The sequence below is a fragment of the Paroedura picta genome, chromosome 7 (assembly GCF_049243985.1).
Source record: "Paroedura picta isolate Pp20150507F chromosome 7, Ppicta_v3.0, whole genome shotgun sequence".
In the NCBI taxonomy this organism is placed as follows: domain Eukaryota; kingdom Metazoa; phylum Chordata; class Lepidosauria; order Squamata; family Gekkonidae; genus Paroedura; species Paroedura picta.
Genome location: NC_135375.1, coordinates 73046006 through 73063402, shown reverse-complemented (window position 1 = coordinate 73063402; position 17397 = coordinate 73046006). Strand labels below are relative to the sequence as shown.

At 43.5% G+C, this 17397-nt stretch overlaps 1 protein-coding gene and 1 long non-coding RNA gene across 2 annotated transcripts in view; both read left to right on the top strand.

Annotated features, from left to right (window-relative positions):
* Nucleotides 1-4920, top strand: part of LOC143841116 (uncharacterized) — a 32544-nt gene extending 27624 nt beyond the window's left edge. Inside the window, exons 4-5 of the long non-coding RNA XR_013232569.1 lie at nt 1767-1827; nt 2379-4920. This is a non-coding gene — a long non-coding RNA (uncharacterized LOC143841116). The remainder of the gene's footprint in view (nt 1-1766; nt 1828-2378) is intronic.
* A 10760-nt stretch (nt 4921-15680) lies between these two features.
* Nucleotides 15681-16991, top strand: LOC143841929 (uncharacterized protein F54H12.2-like). The gene has a single exon (XM_077346480.1). The coding sequence runs from the start codon at nt 15681-15683 to the stop codon at nt 16989-16991; it is 1311 nt and encodes a 436-aa protein (XP_077202595.1).
* Nucleotides 16992-17397: the final 406 nt, after the last annotated feature.

The following is a 17397-nucleotide window of genomic DNA, read 5'->3' as shown; positions in this document are numbered from 1 at the left end:
TATGCAAAAAACAGTAATCAAAAGAGGTTTTTGAATGGAGCACCTGGGGCTCAGCAGAGCATTTTTTGCCCATTTAAAAACTTGATTGAGGCCAAGAAACCTCAGCAAAAATGCAGAACTAAATGTATGCACACCAATTTAAAAGGGCATAAACAACATCTGGTTTTCTTCAGCTTATGCTGTATGAATTTACCAATTATGTATGATTCCAGCTCTTGGTCCCTCAACCTCTCTCTTCCTAAGGGAACACCAAAACTTGTCACAACTTTTAATGCAGACAAGACAAGGCTGTGGAGACAATAATCCACAGCACAGCAAGATATAATCCCGGTGCACTGTGAAGCACACTTCTGAGCATGTGGCACTGTTTCCTTGTTGAGTATGACCCCTTTACATTCAGCCAAATAATGCTGTCATTATCCACATTTTTCATGGGTTTATCATATAGGCAGGATATCAGTTGTGTTGAGAGAACTGGACAACTGCTCAGAAAAGAAACTATCAGCACGGTAAATTTTAGAATGTGTGAAGGTTGCCAGTTGGATGGAAGAGGGGGAATCTTATCCCTTTATTAGAAGTTTCATGAGTGGAAATGGGCAGTTGAGGCCATTGAACTGAACCACCTCACCTGATGGTTGCTTTCAGATTAAACTGATATTAAAGGGGCACCAAGCAGGACTAGATTAAAATTTGCCAATTTAAGGATTGTCACAGCAGCCACTCCTAAACAGCTGCTAGCACCTCCCCCCTTTTGAAACCATACATCTAAGCATAGGAAACAGTTTTGTGATTTTTTTTTTTACCAAGACTGGAATCATTGTCTTTGCTTTTAGGTTGAAAAAGACTTCTCCCCTCTAAAGACATTTTGCCAATGAGCGGTCTTTTTCCAGCAAAATGAAAATTATTACTGGCACAGTGAGGCATTCGCCCAATATATTGTTTATAGCGGTTCATTTGTGTCAGACCTGTTTTAAATGGATGGCAAACTCTGACTTCAATCAAATCTATCTGATAGAAAAAGACTAGAAAATTATCTGCAATGTGTACTCCGGATCCTTGAGGCTGACACACAGTCAGGAATAAGCCCCTTTACACTCCATAGACCCAGGGCTTAGTGCTGAGCAAACACGCACACAGGATTTGAGCTGCATGTTAAGCCCGACTGAATGTGCTCCTGTTTCTTTCTTGCTGCGCGTCCTTGCTTTGCCCTTTCCACCACCATCGTGCCTTCTGTGACGTGCATGCATTGGTTACAGAAGGCAGGGAAAAGACTGTGACAGAATGAGAAAGCAAAAGTGACAGAAACAGATGCCGACAGAGAGACAGGAGAGAGTGGCATGAAAAGTTAAGTAGGAACAAGGCAAACCATGATGGGATAAAACCTACAGTTGCTCCCAGGCCAGGAGAAAACCACTCTGATCCTTTAATAGAGGCACAATGGGATGTTATTTACCAGGTGATGTTATTTATCTCCAACACTTTGTTAAAGGGACAGAACATTTTCCTCCAGGCCTGTTAACAATGATAATAAAAACAGAGCACAATGAAGACTTCAAGAAGCAAATGTATAACAATGGATGCTTTTTGAGGGGGAGATGACTGGCACAGTGTGTTGGGGGGGGGGAGTTGTGTACTTTTACTGTTGTATTGCTATTTTATGTTGTATATTGTAAGCTGCTGTGAGCTGGCTGGCTGGCAGGAGCTGCGGCCTAGAAGTGGAATGAATGAATTAATGAAATCATAACTGAGGTTCTTCTTGTTAACAGGCTGCAGTACAGAAGAGCCACAGTTCCAGGGACAAAGTGTCTATAACAAGAGAATAAACAGGTGAGTTTGGCACACAAATAAGGAAAGGTAAATTGGAACATCTAGCCACAGTGATCCACGCGACGGTCACCTCCAGGCTGGATTTCTGTAACTCGCTTTACGCAGGTGTGCCCTTTGCCCTGACCCGGAAACTACAGCTAGTCTAAAACGCAGCAGCCAGGATTCTCACAGCAACACTGTGGAGATCCCACATCCGGCCCATCCTTCATCAGTTGCAATGGTTGCCAGTTGAATTCCGGATCAGGCTAAAGGTTCTGGTAATTACCTTCATGAAACAAAGGAAAGAACCTGATAGAAAAAGAGGGCACAGTTTTGTTCAGAAAGCTCAATACAATTGGAGTCAAAGGACTCTGCTCACATGAATTATACAGACAAATGCATTAAACACAATATGTACAAAATGATTTATAAATGCAATTATATGTATGTGAGACATTAAAATATCTAGACAAATAATGCATTCTGCTCAGTACGATAATGCACTAATGACTTGAGCAATATACATATCTCACACACACTACAGATATATTCTTTTTTTTCTCCCCTAATAGCAAATCTGGGCGAGAAGACAATGTGTTACATCTCAATCTTCTCAGTTTGCAGAAACTAAAGCAGAGTTGATCTGGATGGGAGACTGTCAAGGATGTCTGCAGACGAAGACCATGCCGAACCACCACTGCTTCTCAAGGGGCCTGAAAGCCCCTTGCTAGGGTTGCCATAAGATGGTAGTGACTTGTGTAGTGGCTTATGTATGTAATAGCAAGACCAGGATGGCAGGGGTCAGGGAACCTTCTACGGATGCAGAAAAATATGACTCTGTACATTAAACAAGAGAAAAGAAACAGCCTGATGATGTTTAAATGTGCTCCAGAAGGGATGGAATATCAGTTAAAGAGAGAAGCAGGGAATAGAAAAGGCAGCTTTCAAGGGTTGGATGGGGCTTCCCATGTTGCCGGCGTCATGCCAAATGATACCTTACAGGTCCCCAATTTATAGATACCTGTATAACATACAACAGTGATCCGCAACCTTTTTATCACCAGGGACCGGTCAACACTTGATAATTTTACTGAGGCCCGGGAGGGGGGGTAGTCTTTTGCTGAGGGACATCACTGCCGCCTGAGCCCCTGCTCCAGTTGCTTTTCCGCTGGTGCCCCTGACTTCCCACCACTCGCTGGGGGGCGCTGCCAGCAGCAGCTGCGCAGTGCTACGCTGAGGGGGAGCCCCAGCCATGGCGGCCACTGGAGCACCAAAGGTGAGCCAGTGGCAGAGTGGCAGGGTGGCACCCGAGGCAGCAGCCGGGGAGGAGGACGAGGAGGAGCCGTGGCCCGGTACCGACTGATCCACGGACCGGTCCCGGTCCCCGGACCAGGGGTTGGGGACCACTGACATACATAGTGAAATAAAACAGAAATTTGCAAATAAGTTTTTGCCTTCATCTATTCATTTGGGAAAAGAAAAATCAGTTGTATCTTCACTTTACTAGAAGAATTGATAATGCACACGAACGTACACACGTGTGCTCACACTCACATGCGGTTTGAAGATTGCTAACCCCCAAAACAATACACACAGAGAATTAACCTATAATCAAAGGAATTGTACAAATAGAAAGCCATCAATTTTATTTGAAATTATTTTTAAAGGGCGCAGCTTTTGCTGAACGAACATGATAACCCCAAGGAGCTTTATAACTGGGTTGAAAAGTTAAACAGCACTCCCACAGGAATACAGGTGCTACTCTAAAAGCAAAGGGGGAAGCTCTGGGAAGAATAGGAGATTAAGCTGTAGTATAAAGTGCTAAATTGTAGAGCATTATTAGATTGCTCTAGACTTGCTATGTCCCATTTTCTGGGCCACAACACATGCATATGACTTTCTCTGAGCATTTCTACAACCAGGTCATACAAAGGGCACTTTCCCTCTAGCCAATATGTCCTTGATATTTCATATCATTTTCTCAGTGGTGATGTTGGAGTGGCCTCTCTGATGCCATTAAGGCTGAACAGTAGCATTCCTGTGGAACTAAGCAAAGCACAGGCAATAAGCGGCAGTGTGGATGTGACCAAAATAGCTCCCAATCTCTCATTGGAAGAGAGATTCTTGCAAGAGGTCAGGGACTCAAGAGGGCATGCGTCACTCAGCATATAGTATGGCAAAACTCTGGGATATGGGTGGCTAAAAAGGATAGATACTCCCCTCAGGTTATGCAGGAGGGAAGCCAATGGAAGGAGGCGGGTACCTTGAAATCCCTTCACCTGAAGCCAAAAGAAGGGCTTGTAGAAGCCACCCCTCCTATTAAAATACCATGGACTTTGAGATCCTTTTTTCTTAGGTACAGTTTCAGCTGCCAAGTTGAAATCAAAAGGATTCCCGGATGCTTTGTACTTAGCCCTTTACTACTGTCTCAGAAAACCTTATTTGTAACAGGGCAAGACTAGATCTTTTCATACTGTTTCATAAACTCTGTAAGAGGACCTATGAATGATCTCACATGTTATTGTTATATTGGATTGTGTATCCTAGATGTGATGATGAGTGGCATTTGAACGCACGAGATACGTGCAGAAATGAAATGGGAATGAGTGTGTTCAGTATTGGGAATTTATGTACAGTTGCTGTAGCTCCACTGTGCAAAAAACCTGGAATATGCATGTAATAAATGCAGACAGCATGAGAGAACAACTATCTGTTGTAGGCTTAACATGGTCAAAAACTCCTCAGTTTTTCAATATCATGCTACTAAATTGCACATAGAGCTTCTGGCTTGACATTGCATTGATACATACCTGGAGAGCAGTCTGGGACAAAACAGACAAGTCTTAATTCCTGCAGCTCATATCTGGTTAGAAGTTTATACCTCGAATTCCCAATGACTATATTGGGTACAACAACATTTCAGAGAGACTCAGGAATGCAGTCAAGGTTGCCATCACTGGAATTAATTGTGTGTTGTTTCAATTAATTGTTCCAATTAGTCTCCCATTCTTTTCAGTTATGCCTCTCTATAACAGGCTCACCTGGGATGCTACTCAAAATTGGAAATGCTCTGTGGGTCATATATACTGCAATTAAAACTCTTACTATTTCTAATTAGCTTCCTATGAGGCTTTTCATTGTTACACTTATAAGATTTGAAGATGTAGAGAGTGCTCTAGTTGTTATGGATGGGTTGGCAGGTAATGATTTAGTAACAGGGTGGCAAAATTAATAACTGAGAAGGGAAATATTAAGACTGTACTCTTGCTTTCTAGGCATACTTTCCCTTATAAATTTAGGCTAATGAAGGCAGCCAAATCTGTTTTTTTCTCAGCCATTGGTTTGTCCATGCCCAGACAAAAGGAAGGCCTACAACATTTTAACATTAGGAAGTGGAATGTACTGAATTCAAAGGCAAAGCAAACATTTCACAGGATTCTGTATCTGTACGAATGGAATAGCTGATTCCACAAGTTCCTCATGAATCCCTGCTTGTCCAAATCCTGTCAATATGCTATCAACACAGCTGACTGAAAGAGAAAGAAAAGACAATTAACAGATTATCCTTAAGGAATAAGACATGCGCCTTCAAAATATTTGCTTGGTAGTAGTACAAGTGACCTCAGTGCTAGTTTTATGATGGCTGCTCAAGCAAATACTGACAAACTTTGCTCTCCTTAATGCTGCCATCTGGTATTGTGTTGGTGTTTAGGAATCAGTGGTTCATCTATTTAGGGTGCTTTGTTAATAGTGCTGATATTAAGGAAGTCAATTGGTTCAAGGAGAAGAAGAGTTTGTTCTACCAGGAGTCTCAAAGCAGCTTACAATCACCTTCACTTTCCTCTCCCCACAACAGAAACCCTATGAAGTAGGTGAGGCTGAGAGAGCCCTGATATCACTGCTCAGTCAGAGCAGATTTACTGGGGCTATGACAAGCCCAAGGTCACCCAGCTGGCTGCATGTGGAGGAGAAGGGAATCAGACCCAGCTCACTAGGTTAGAAGCTGCCACTCCTAACCACTACACTAAGCTGGAAGAACATCTAGCATGCAGCTAAGTAGTTCATTTACTTAATTTAAGTAGATAATAGGGTTGTATTTACCTGTAACTGCTGTTCATCAAGTAGTCTTTTGTGCACACACACATGGGGACTGCATGATTGCTGGCCAGTCACCAAAAGGAGCTTCCAAATTTTTTTTTCTCTAAAGAAGCTTCAGGGTTTGAAGTGCTCCCTCTCCCTCTGCCTATTGTGGGCCCTTTCTTTGCCCAAAGGATCATGTGACAGATGGACAAATACTCGCCACCTCAGTTCCCTTTGCTACCATGAAGAAACCCTAGCTGGTTTTGCTGCCCACAACAGGGAAGGGAGGGAGGTGTGTTTGCACAGGACACCACTTGATGAACAGCAGTTACATGTAAGCACAACCCTGTTTTCATCTTCCTGGGTTCTGTGCAGTGAGCTCACATGCCATAGGAGAAAAGTGTCAGCTGATCAATGAATGATAGCTTGGAGCACTGCTTTCCCCACTCCTGCAGTGGTGTTTAATGAATATTTAGGGAGTGGACAAAGTCACTGCCTTGTAGAAGTCGCCCAGCATGAGTTTAGCATGAAATGCCTGTGAAGATGCCTGAGCTCTCATTGAGTAAGCCTTCAAAGAGGCTGGGTAGACACCGTAGCCTCATCATATGCCAATGGGATTGCATAACGGCAAGAAGAAAACTGAAGGAGGGAGTGCTTGTTCCACCTCCATCATGTGTTCCTTTGGGTGGGAAAAGGATCCTCTAGGCAGGGGGAGGGGGCCACTCCAAACCTAGAAGCTTCTTTAGAGGGAGGGAAAAGGCTTGGGAGTGCCTTTTGCAGCTGGCTTGCAATCATGCAGTCCTCATGTGTAACTGCGTAGAAGCCGCAAAGAGAAACTAGATAATATGAAACGTCATTTTTAAAGTATCCTCAAGGAGATGAACAGCAGACACAAAACTTTCAATTCAATAAATACGTGTAATCTGATTTTCAGTAAATTTGGGAATATGTGATATACCTTCTACCCAGCGAATAGTTATTCATCATTAAGTTCCATTTAAACCGGAGAAAGAAAATTAATCTTAACTGCTTTCCAAAGAATTTACAGCACAATCCTAAACAAGTGCAATTCTAAACCCACTACTAAAGTCCATATGTTTGCTCCAGTTAGGATTTCAGTGTAGCCACAATCATCTTTATCAGAATTAATGACTGGAAAACACCAGATGGAAATTAAATTTAAAATGCTGAACTGGTTCAATAATCTTCTATATTTGACAAAACTGAGGGACTGCAAAAATATCTTCTGTTTCCTTTACTTTAAGAAACCAGGAAGGAAAAATTGGAGGTAAACAGAAGTTATGAATCTCAGTGTCTTACATTTGAAGTTAATATTAACTTACATTGGTTTTAGGAGCAGGCTGACACTATTTGTTTAATTGTTTCTCTTCTTTCCCATTTCAATAGACCTCCAGAAAACCAGCTCATTACTGATGGTAAATTTGATGTCACTGCATACAAGTCAATTAAAAAATGCTATATGTGTGCATAGAGTCATGTCCCTACCCTAATGCATAACTTTACATTTTAGAGGGAAACTGTTGCTTCTCTTTCTTTTCTGTAACAGTTACTTCCAAAGGCAATAATAATACACCTGTCTACCTTCCATTGATTTCCCATGAGAATGAGCCAATTTAGTGCTAGTTTTGCCTTTGAAGAAATTATTTTCTTCGTTTAGCTGTCTTGCCAGCTTGCAAGCTTTTACCTCCTCTGTTTTTCCTTTTTAAAATAATCTCAAACTAAGATGTTTTTAAAATACATTATGTGACTCTGTTATCAATCAGCTTGTACAAGCTTTACAAGTTTCCATTGTGCTTTCTTAAAATAACATTGTCCAACACCTGGACATCCTATACTGAACTACAATGTGATAGACAGTGTAACGGAGGATAATGATTCCTGGATAAGGAGATAGTGCCAGAGCTGAAAACGTGATATCTGGAAACCATAGAAGTTAAGATGTTTTAAAAACAACCCCCCCCCCCAAATAACAATGTATGCCATTGGCCAAAGGGAAGAGAGAGAATGAGTAAATCAAGCAAAGAAAATGGTATCTGAAACCCAAGACAATGGAGAATGTGTGGATCAACCATAACAGAAGGCAGATATAAAAACAAAATGATGAAGTGTGAAGACCAAGGAAGAGTCACAGGGAACATCAGTGCATTCAGCTGTAAGTAAACTTGTTTAAAAGGCAAATCTAAATGGAATTTACTGATCTTTAAAAGATAGACATATAAGAATTCTAATGCTTAGCAGTGTCATCACTCAATGTTTCTGGATACAAAGCCGCTTCTTTCTGCATTGACTGTGGAATCATTTTATATTGCAAAGGAATGGGGGTTATATAGTAGTGTAGCCACTCAATTTTTGGGGCCTCACCATTCCTCTTGCAAGCCAAAATTTTTCCACAGTATCCATCAAACACTTCTCTGTTAAAGGTACATTTCGGGGGTGATTTGATGATGGTGGAAAACTCATTCCATGTGGTGTCTCCACCACTACTGATATTGACAATTTTAAGAATAGCCATGTTAAATTAAGTTTCTTGCCTCCTGGGCAGAGTGGATCTTGATAGAACGGCTTGGATCCTATGGAGTCCCCCTCCCCTTCAAAATGTAGGTCCTTGAGAGGAGAATTGCTAATTGCTAGGATCAACATTCTTGTATTACTGTTGGTTTGCATGTCATCTTGGAGTACTGGTATCATATATTTTGAGGAGGCTAGTCCATGATTTTTGATTGGTATTCGTGTAGCACAACTGTTGCTTAGATCATGTGGCAGATTTCCCCTAAGAAATGTTTTCAGGTGATAACCAATTCATTGTCATAGACCTTGCCTGGATTCTGGGCAAAGGGAATTGATTTTCACCTTCAGAAAACAAACATGTTGCACAAAAATCTATAAAAACAGCAAAATGAATGAATTGTTCCTGTAATAAAATCAGATGGTTTAAGAAAAGCCTTCACATCACAAAAGATTCATTCACAAAACATGCTGTGTAGCATGAGGATGCCTGTTAATGAAATGAATAAACTGCTTTCTATAACATTTAACAAAGCCTCAGAACATGCAATCAATATGCCTCAGTGAAGCATCATCTATCACTCTTCCTTAGTGGCAAAGTGACATTTACTCATACCTTCCTCTGTAACCAGTTAGCGGAATACACAAAGCACATTTGCTGATTTCAGCATAGCTTATCGATCCCAGCAGTTCCTGCATGTGGCTGAAAATAAACCGGCATTGTTTAATTTTCTACAAGGCAGCTGCTTCATGCAATGTGTTACTGAAAGTATGCATGATAGGCTGTGACTGCACTGCTGAAATTCTCTCTCCCAAATATAAATGTTGCCTGGGTCTCAAATATAAGACTTGGCAGAGGAAGCCAATTGCAAACTACTTCTGTTTTTCAGTTGCCTTGAAAATCATACGGGTCACCACACAATCGCACACACACACGCACACACACAGAGGCCTCAAATATATTCCTGTAATATTCCTGTAACAAGTGGAAAACAGGAAAAACAGCAAAAAAATCTGTACAACAATTAGAAAAAAATACAATGCACTGACAAATAATGTATTTCCAGGAGCTAAAGTTTGGAGATAATTTCTCTTATGAAGGTTTATACAGATCAGGTGACAGTCAATTTCCATTAGTCTGTTTACTTAAAATTTGTATTAGTTATCTTTCTTTCTTACAGAGCTCAAAGCAGTTTACAAATTAGATCAAATACATTTAAAACACCCTCCCAACATTTAAAATCACAGGAATTCTAGTAAATTTAACCAAGTTTGGTCCTAAATAAAACCATCTTCAGCTGTCTCCTGAAGACTGAAAGTGAGTGGGTGAGGCACACCTCCTTGGGGAGACTGTTCCATAATCTTGGGGCTGCCACTGAAAAGGCCCTCGCTTGTGTACCCATTAAACAAGCTTCTTTGAATGTTGGGAAAGTCAGGAGGGCCTTTTCCAGTGATCTTAATTCCTGGGAAGGAACATATGGGAGAAGCAGGTATATCTATCTAGTTTATAGGCTTTTGGAGACATCAAAGTCAGGTACAATGAAGCACTGTGTAGAGATAAACATATGTAGAAATAAACAACATCAACTGTACTGTTCTGGAGCAGTAAAGAACACCTTTCTGAGTATTGGGCGTGTGCTGTACATTCTGTCCAATGCATCCAGTTGCTCTGGAGACACCCTTGCTTTCCACTTGTAGTGTCCTATGAAGAGTTGCATAGCTGGAGCAGCAATTATCTGTCTGCAGGGCTCTTGTGCCTAAAACAATTTTGAATCTGAGTAAGTATGAGTAATCTGCATTACATATACACAGGCTTGGCTCTAATATGTAAGGTGGCCACCTGGCAAATTGTACCTATGTTGAAATTTAAAAATATATATATATTACAATACTATTTTTGCGTTCTATGTGTTCTATTAAACTTTTTGTTGCTCCATATAGACCAAATTTTTAATCAATGGTCTCCCACTTTACCAATGTTAAAATCTGGTCACCTTACTAATACCTTGCTTCCACTTTTTGAAGCAAGTTTTTGCTGTGGGTTGCATTCTTCTGGCATTAGGTACTTCCACTCATGTGAGACCAGGAACAGGCTCTGCAAAAGATAAAGAGGGAGCTATAAGTAGAAGAAAGGCAAAATCCAAGCAGCTTTGTAAACTGAATGGGTAATTAGGATTACAAGAAGGCACCACACCACACTGATGTAAAATCTCTGAAGAAATGCAATAAAGAAGGACCTACATTTTCCTGTATGTATTTTGGAGAGAGAAAAAAGTTATAGATGCAAACAGATACAGATGCAAACTTTATCAATCACTGAAACTGTTGCTTCTGTAAAGAATACCACTATCAGCTTGTTCACATAGCCCACACTATCACAGCTGTTAACATGTTGCATTAAATATCAGCCTATGTAATTAATTCTCCTTTCATGGGCTGTGTTTTCTTCAACTGAGACTCCTAATTAAAAGCAGCCAGCCTACTGGGAATGGAATTTGCATCACCCTTTGCATGAAAGGGATCAGATGGTAGACTGAAATGTAAATTCTTCAAAACTAAAAAAAAAACTTCATTTGGCTAGCATTTTGCTGGTCATATCATATTTGTTGGTCACAGCTGCTTTATTCATAGATTAGAAATTAAGCCCACTGTAAATAAAATACAGCGGGCGCTAGGGAATTGGGGTGGTGGTGGATGGATAGTAAGAAGGGAAGATGAAAGTAAGGAAGAAAGGCATGAAGACAGGATGAGAACAAGTGAGAGGGCGCGAAGGAAGCAGAGACAGAGAGAAAGGAGAGAGAGAAATGTAGGGAGGAAGGAAGGAGGAAGTGAATGCTGGGAGAGGAAGGAAGGGGAAAGGGAATGCTAGGAGGAAGGCAGGCGGGGAGGTAGGTGCCCTGAAAGGGAATGGAGCGGGGGTGGAAGGGTGGTGGTGGGGGGGGGTCGAGTCACAAGGGGGGGAAGAGTAGAAGTTACAGAAGTGTAAGTGGCTGTGAGTCTGGGTGCAGGGAGGCTGAAAGGAAGAAAGGCAGAAAGAGAGGAAGGGCAAAAGCGAGCAAGTGAGAGGGAGAGAAAGGGAGAGAAAAAGAGTAAGTCAGGAAGGAAGGAGTCAGCGCTCCTGGCAACCCCCCTCCCCACCCCAGCCAGGGACTGCCGGGCAGTTGGTGGGCGGGGCCAGCACAGTGCTCCCGCCCCCCCAGCTCTGAGAAGCAGCCCTGAGGCTCCGGGATGCCGTGGAAGGGCTTCCCCCCCAGGCCTCCCCACGCATCCGGCCGCGACTCGAAACCTTCTCTCGGCCCCGGGAAGAGGCTGTTCCTGGGCTCGGGAGAAGACCCCCGGCTACCAGCCCCCCCCCACAGCGTTAATGCAGTTGGAATGAGCTTCTGGAAGAGCTGTGGACCCTTCAAGAGCTGACCTGCAAAACGGAGCTCTTCCACAAGGCATTTTGTTGGGGCCAATGAGCTACAGAACAACATCAAGCTGGCCTCCTTTTATAAGAAGTAGTAAAAGGGTACACGTTGCATAATGAGCTGAAACCCCGCCCACCACCTTGCATACTAATTAACATATTTGCATAACCACGCCCCCTGACGTCACCGGAAGTGGCGTCGTCATGCCCCGCCCTGTGCCCCATGCCCCGGAAGTGCCGCCATGTCACCACGCCCCCTTGACGTCACCGGAAGTGCCATCAACATGCCCCACCCATGCACCCCTGACCCGGATGTGCCGCCATTACACCACACACACCCTGACGACACCGGAAGTGGCGTCATCATGCCCTCTGCCCCCTGCCCCCTGCCCCCGGATGTGCTGCCATTATGCCACGTACACCCCCTCCCTGGAAGTGATGGTGTCATGCCCCCACCTTCTGCCCCGGAAACAATTTCCACAGACCATGCTCCCGCCGCAAACGCAGCCATCTTTTTACACCCCTCGTGACAGCGTTGGAAGTGACGTGCAGCATAGACCAACCCTCCCTACTGCGTCACAACCAATGGGGATGACCAGGTACGGCCATGTGTTCCCTCTAGCAACACGCCCTGTCACCTCTGGCCAATAGCAAAGAGGCTGGGACAGCCCCCCTCCCCCTCCCAAAGAAGTGATTTTAGGAAAGAAGCCACTTGTGCTAGCAGACACTCACCACGGCTCTTGCTGAAAACATGGAGACTCCTAGCAGGCCCCTGATCCTCACCACCCCACCACCCATGCTGAGACCTAATGCTGCCATGAGGTGCCTGGTATTTAACCTCCCTACAGCAACTATGGATAGCTTGGCCAAATGCCCTACAACTGCTGAAGTAAATGGCCTTGCAAACATAGAAAGTACTATACTACCATCTTGGGGAACCCATCCTGTTACAGGCCATATTGCAGATGAGGCGGACTTGGGGATACCCAATCCTTTGCGTTGCATGCACCGGAATCCTGTGGAGGAATCTGAAGATGAGGAAACTCAAAAGGACACAGAAAATGACGAGGCTTTTAATGAAACCATGGAAATGGAAAATAACGCATTCACTCAAAAGGACACAGAACATGACGAGGCTTTTAATGAATCCATGGAAATGGAAGACAAAGCATTCAATGCCCAGGTAAACAGGTAAAAAAAGTGTTTTTGTTTGTGGGTTGTATAATGAAACTAGGGAGTCCATTGAGGAGTTCTATTACACTTACCAGTTGTTTATTATTCTGTTTGGACAGCTTGATGAGCGCTTTATCCAGGCTTTTGGAAATCTGCACATCGGTAACCCTGTTAACGTGAACCTCTCTTGCACATCGTGTTTTTGTACCAGTGTGACCCCACGTGAGAAGAAAAAGAAGAAAAAGACAAAAAAGACAAAAAAGGGGAAACTGAAGAGGAAGCTATAGTTTTTGTTACAATAAAAGTGTTTGTTTTTTAGTCTTGTGTGGTCATTCTGGGGCTAAGAGGGGGCAGTGATGGAGATGCATGACAAAGAGGGAGTCTTAAGGCATATATATTATACACCTGGAGAAGTAGGGAGTTTTGGTGGCGTGAGCCCACTATTCCAGGAAGCCAAAAAGCATTGCAAAACTCTTACTCGAAAAAATGTTACTACCTGGCTTTCAGAACAAGATGCTTACACTCTGCATAAGCAGGCCAGGGTCCGCTTTAAGAGAAACAAAACCATAGTTTCTGGCCTGGATGCACAATGGCAGGCTGATTTAGTGGACATGCAACAGTTTTCTAAATATAATGATGGCTACAAGTACATTTTAACAGTGGTTGACATACTCTCAAAATTTGCATGGGGCATTCCTTTAAAAGACAAGACAGGTGAGCGGGTGGCCAAAGCCTTTAAAGATATATTTAAGAAGAATCGAATTCCTGCTAAGCTCCAAACAGATAAGGGGAAAGAGTTTTTAAACCAGGCTGTAAGCAGGGTGCTAAAGCAGCACGGAGTTCACCACTTTTTCACCCATAATGAAGTCAAAGCTGCCATTGTGGAGCGCTTCAATCGGACCTTAAAAACAAAAATGTGGAGGTATTTTACTGCCAACAATACATTCAGATACATTGACGTGCTGTCGCTACTCATACAAAGTTACAACCACAGTTTTCACAGGACAATCAGGGCCCGCCCTGTGGATGTAAACTCAACTAATGCACAGACAGTCTGGAAAACGGTTTACGGAGACTATGTGAGAACAAATGAAAAGGAGGGAGAGAGGCCTTTTTTTAAAAAAGGGGACCATGTTCGAGTGTCTAAAAGCAAAGGACTTTTTGCAAAGGGATATGAGCAGAGTTACACGGGGGAAATATTCATAGTGGAACAGGTAATCCCAAGAGGACACAGACCTGTGTACCGGTTAAAAGATTATGCTGGAGATCCTGTCCTAGGGTCATTCTATCCTGAAGAGTTACAGAAAGTTAAAACTAAAGGAGGCAGAGTGTATCGAATTGAAAAAATCTTAGCATCAAAAGGACGAGGCAAGAGAAAATACCAGCTAGTGAAGTGGCTAGGGTGGCCTGATAAATTTAACAGCTGGGTTCCTGCTTCTCAACTTTGTGAGCCTGCACCGGAAGAAAATGGCTGACAGCGGATTTTACATCACCCTTCCTAGCAATGCATGCGCCACGGTTTTCCCACAGAACACTGCTTCTGCCTTTACCATCCGTCTAGCACGGCCAATTGACCTACCAGGGGCCTGGGATGTAGGGTTGGTGGAGATACAATATCCTCACAGCTGGTATGCTCTGAATGATGATGCCGCCTTTACAATCCTCGATAAGGAGAAGCGCTGGACTTTCAAACTCCCCAGTGGCTATTATTCAAGCATTCCTGCTCTGATTGAGAAAATCAACAGCCTTATAAAGTCTCACTCGCGACCCGCTGAACTGAGCCTGGAGTATGACAGAGTGCTTAGGAAGGTCACTCTAAAAGCGTCATCTACTTGCAGTTTTTCAGCTACTACAGAATTGTCACATATTTTAGGGTTATTTCCGCTTAAGCCTGCCCAAAAAGTACGCTTCACAGCGGACATTACAGGGGGGTTCAATACATTGTACATTTACACAGATATTGTGGACCACCAAATTGTGGGTGATGCATATGTACCATTACTGCGCTGTATTCCTGTCCATGGGGAGACCGGTGACTGTATCAACAACATCTATGACAAGCCTCATTATGTCCCTGTGAATAAGCAACACATAGATACCATCACTATTGAAATAAAGACTGACCAGAACAAGAACGTGTCATTTCGTTTTGGTAAGGTGATTGTGAAGCTTCACTTTCGTCCTCGGAAAAGCCTGCTCTTTTAAGCTCACCAGGATGGTCATTATAAAAAGCTATGGAGACCCAGAACTTTATAGGAATTATTACAAGAACCAAGCCGGTTATGCTCTCCCTGGTTACCATGGAGCCCCGGTTATGTATGGGGCAGGGGTAGGGGGCATATTCCGGAGCCTTTTTCGAAAAGCTGTCCCTCTTTTGAGAAGGGGATTTGAGCTCATAAAGCCCCATGTGAAATCTGCTGCCCGAAATCTTGCTAAAGACGTTGTAGGTCATGTTTCTGAAGCTGTTCTGAAAAGAGTGAGTCCGCCTGGACCGCAAGATGGGTCAGGCCTCATGTACCTTCCAAGAAAGCGAGGGGTTAAAAGAAAAGCATCACGTGTGCAACTTACCGGACCCCCACGACCTGCTAAAAGGAAGGTTGTTAAGCGGCGGCCACCTCAGAAGCAGAAGGCAAAGAGAAGGGTAGGAAGACGACCTCCGAGCCCCGGAAATATATTTTAAACTGCAATGGCTTTTATTCATGACGGGTCACAAGAATGCACGAAATCTGAATTAGACCTTTTCCAAATAGCACCTACGCAAACTAGCATTGAGAGGTGCCTATATATTGAAGTCCCACCCCTAGCAGCATTGTCAGAAACAGCGCCACTCGAGTTTTTCATCGCTGGAAATGGTGAAGATTACTTGGATTTAAATAACACCCTGCTTTACCTATGCTGCAAAATTGTCAAAGAGGATGGGACAAACCTTGACAGAGGTGCAAGGGTAAGTCTGGTGAATTACCCGATCGCCGGCCTCTTTAGCCAGTTGGATGTGACATTGGGGGACCGTCTCGTCAGCCAGAGTAACAACTGCTACCCTTACAGGGCCTTTATAGAAGCTGTCCTCAATTATAGTGAAGACACCCTATCCACTCAGTTCTCCTCAGGCCTGTTTTACAAAGACACCCATGGAGAACATGAATCAACTGCCCTGGATGGAGATAATAAGGGGTTTGTTAAAAGAGCCGCCTTCACAGCTGAAAGCAGAAAAGTAGATCTGCTCGGCCGCCTTCACAGTGACTTGTTTTTTCAAGAAAAACTTATGCTAAATGGAGTGGATGTGAAAATTAAACTGACACGCAGCAAAGATGCCTTTTGCCTCATGACGGATGATCTGAACAGGGCTTGCAAATTACAGATCTTGACTGCTTCCCTTTTTGTAAAGAAAGTACGAGTAGCTCCTGGTGTCCGTTTAGGCCACGCAGAGGCACTCTTTACAGCTAATGCAAAATACCCTGTGGACCGTGTGGGCATGAAAGTATTTAGCATCCCTGCTGGGAGTCGTGTCAGCAACCAGGAGAATCTCTTTTTGGGGCAATTGCCCAAGTTGTTAGTGATTGGCCTGGTGGATAATGATTCCTTCAGCGGGGCCCACAATAAAAATCCATTTAACTTTAAGCATTATGATATCAATTTTGTGGCACTCTACATGGATGGTGAACAGATACCTGCTAAGCCGTTGCAACCTGACTTTGGTGCTGGAAACTGCGTTAGGGAATACATGCATCTGGTTCAGGCAGCTGGCAAACACATGAAAGACAGATCTTTGTTAGTGAACCGTGAGGAGTTTGCAAGTGGCTACACACTGTTTGCTTTTGACCTTTCCCCAGATCAGGAATGTGCAGATCACTATTCCTTGATTAAAACTGGAAACCTGCGAGCTGAAGTGCGCTTTGCTAGAGCATTGCCTCACACTGTCAATATGGTGGTCTATGGCGTTTTCGACAATGTCATAGAGATAAATCATAGGCGAAACGTTTTATTTGACTATATGTAACATGGACACCCTCCAGCTAACAGCTGTGTTATCTACAAACCACTACACTAAAAAGACTTTCTCAGGAGTGTTTCCAAGCGATTGGCTCCCCAAACAAAGACTGCATCGAAGACCTGCCGGGCTAGTTGTGAACACCCACCCCCACAACCTCCCTGGAGAACATTGGCTTGCCATATACTTGGAAAAGGATGGACGTGGCGAGTTCTTTGACTCTTATGGACACCCTCCAAACAGCCCCTTATTTCCAAAAACTATTGTCAGATTCTTGAGGCAAAATGCCAGTGAGACTGTATTCCAGCCCCGACAACTGCAAGCCTCTGACTCTGTCGTCTGTGGATATCACTGCATATTCTTTCTGCAGCTGCGCAGCAAGGGGCTTTCTTTTGAACAAATTCAAGAACTCTAC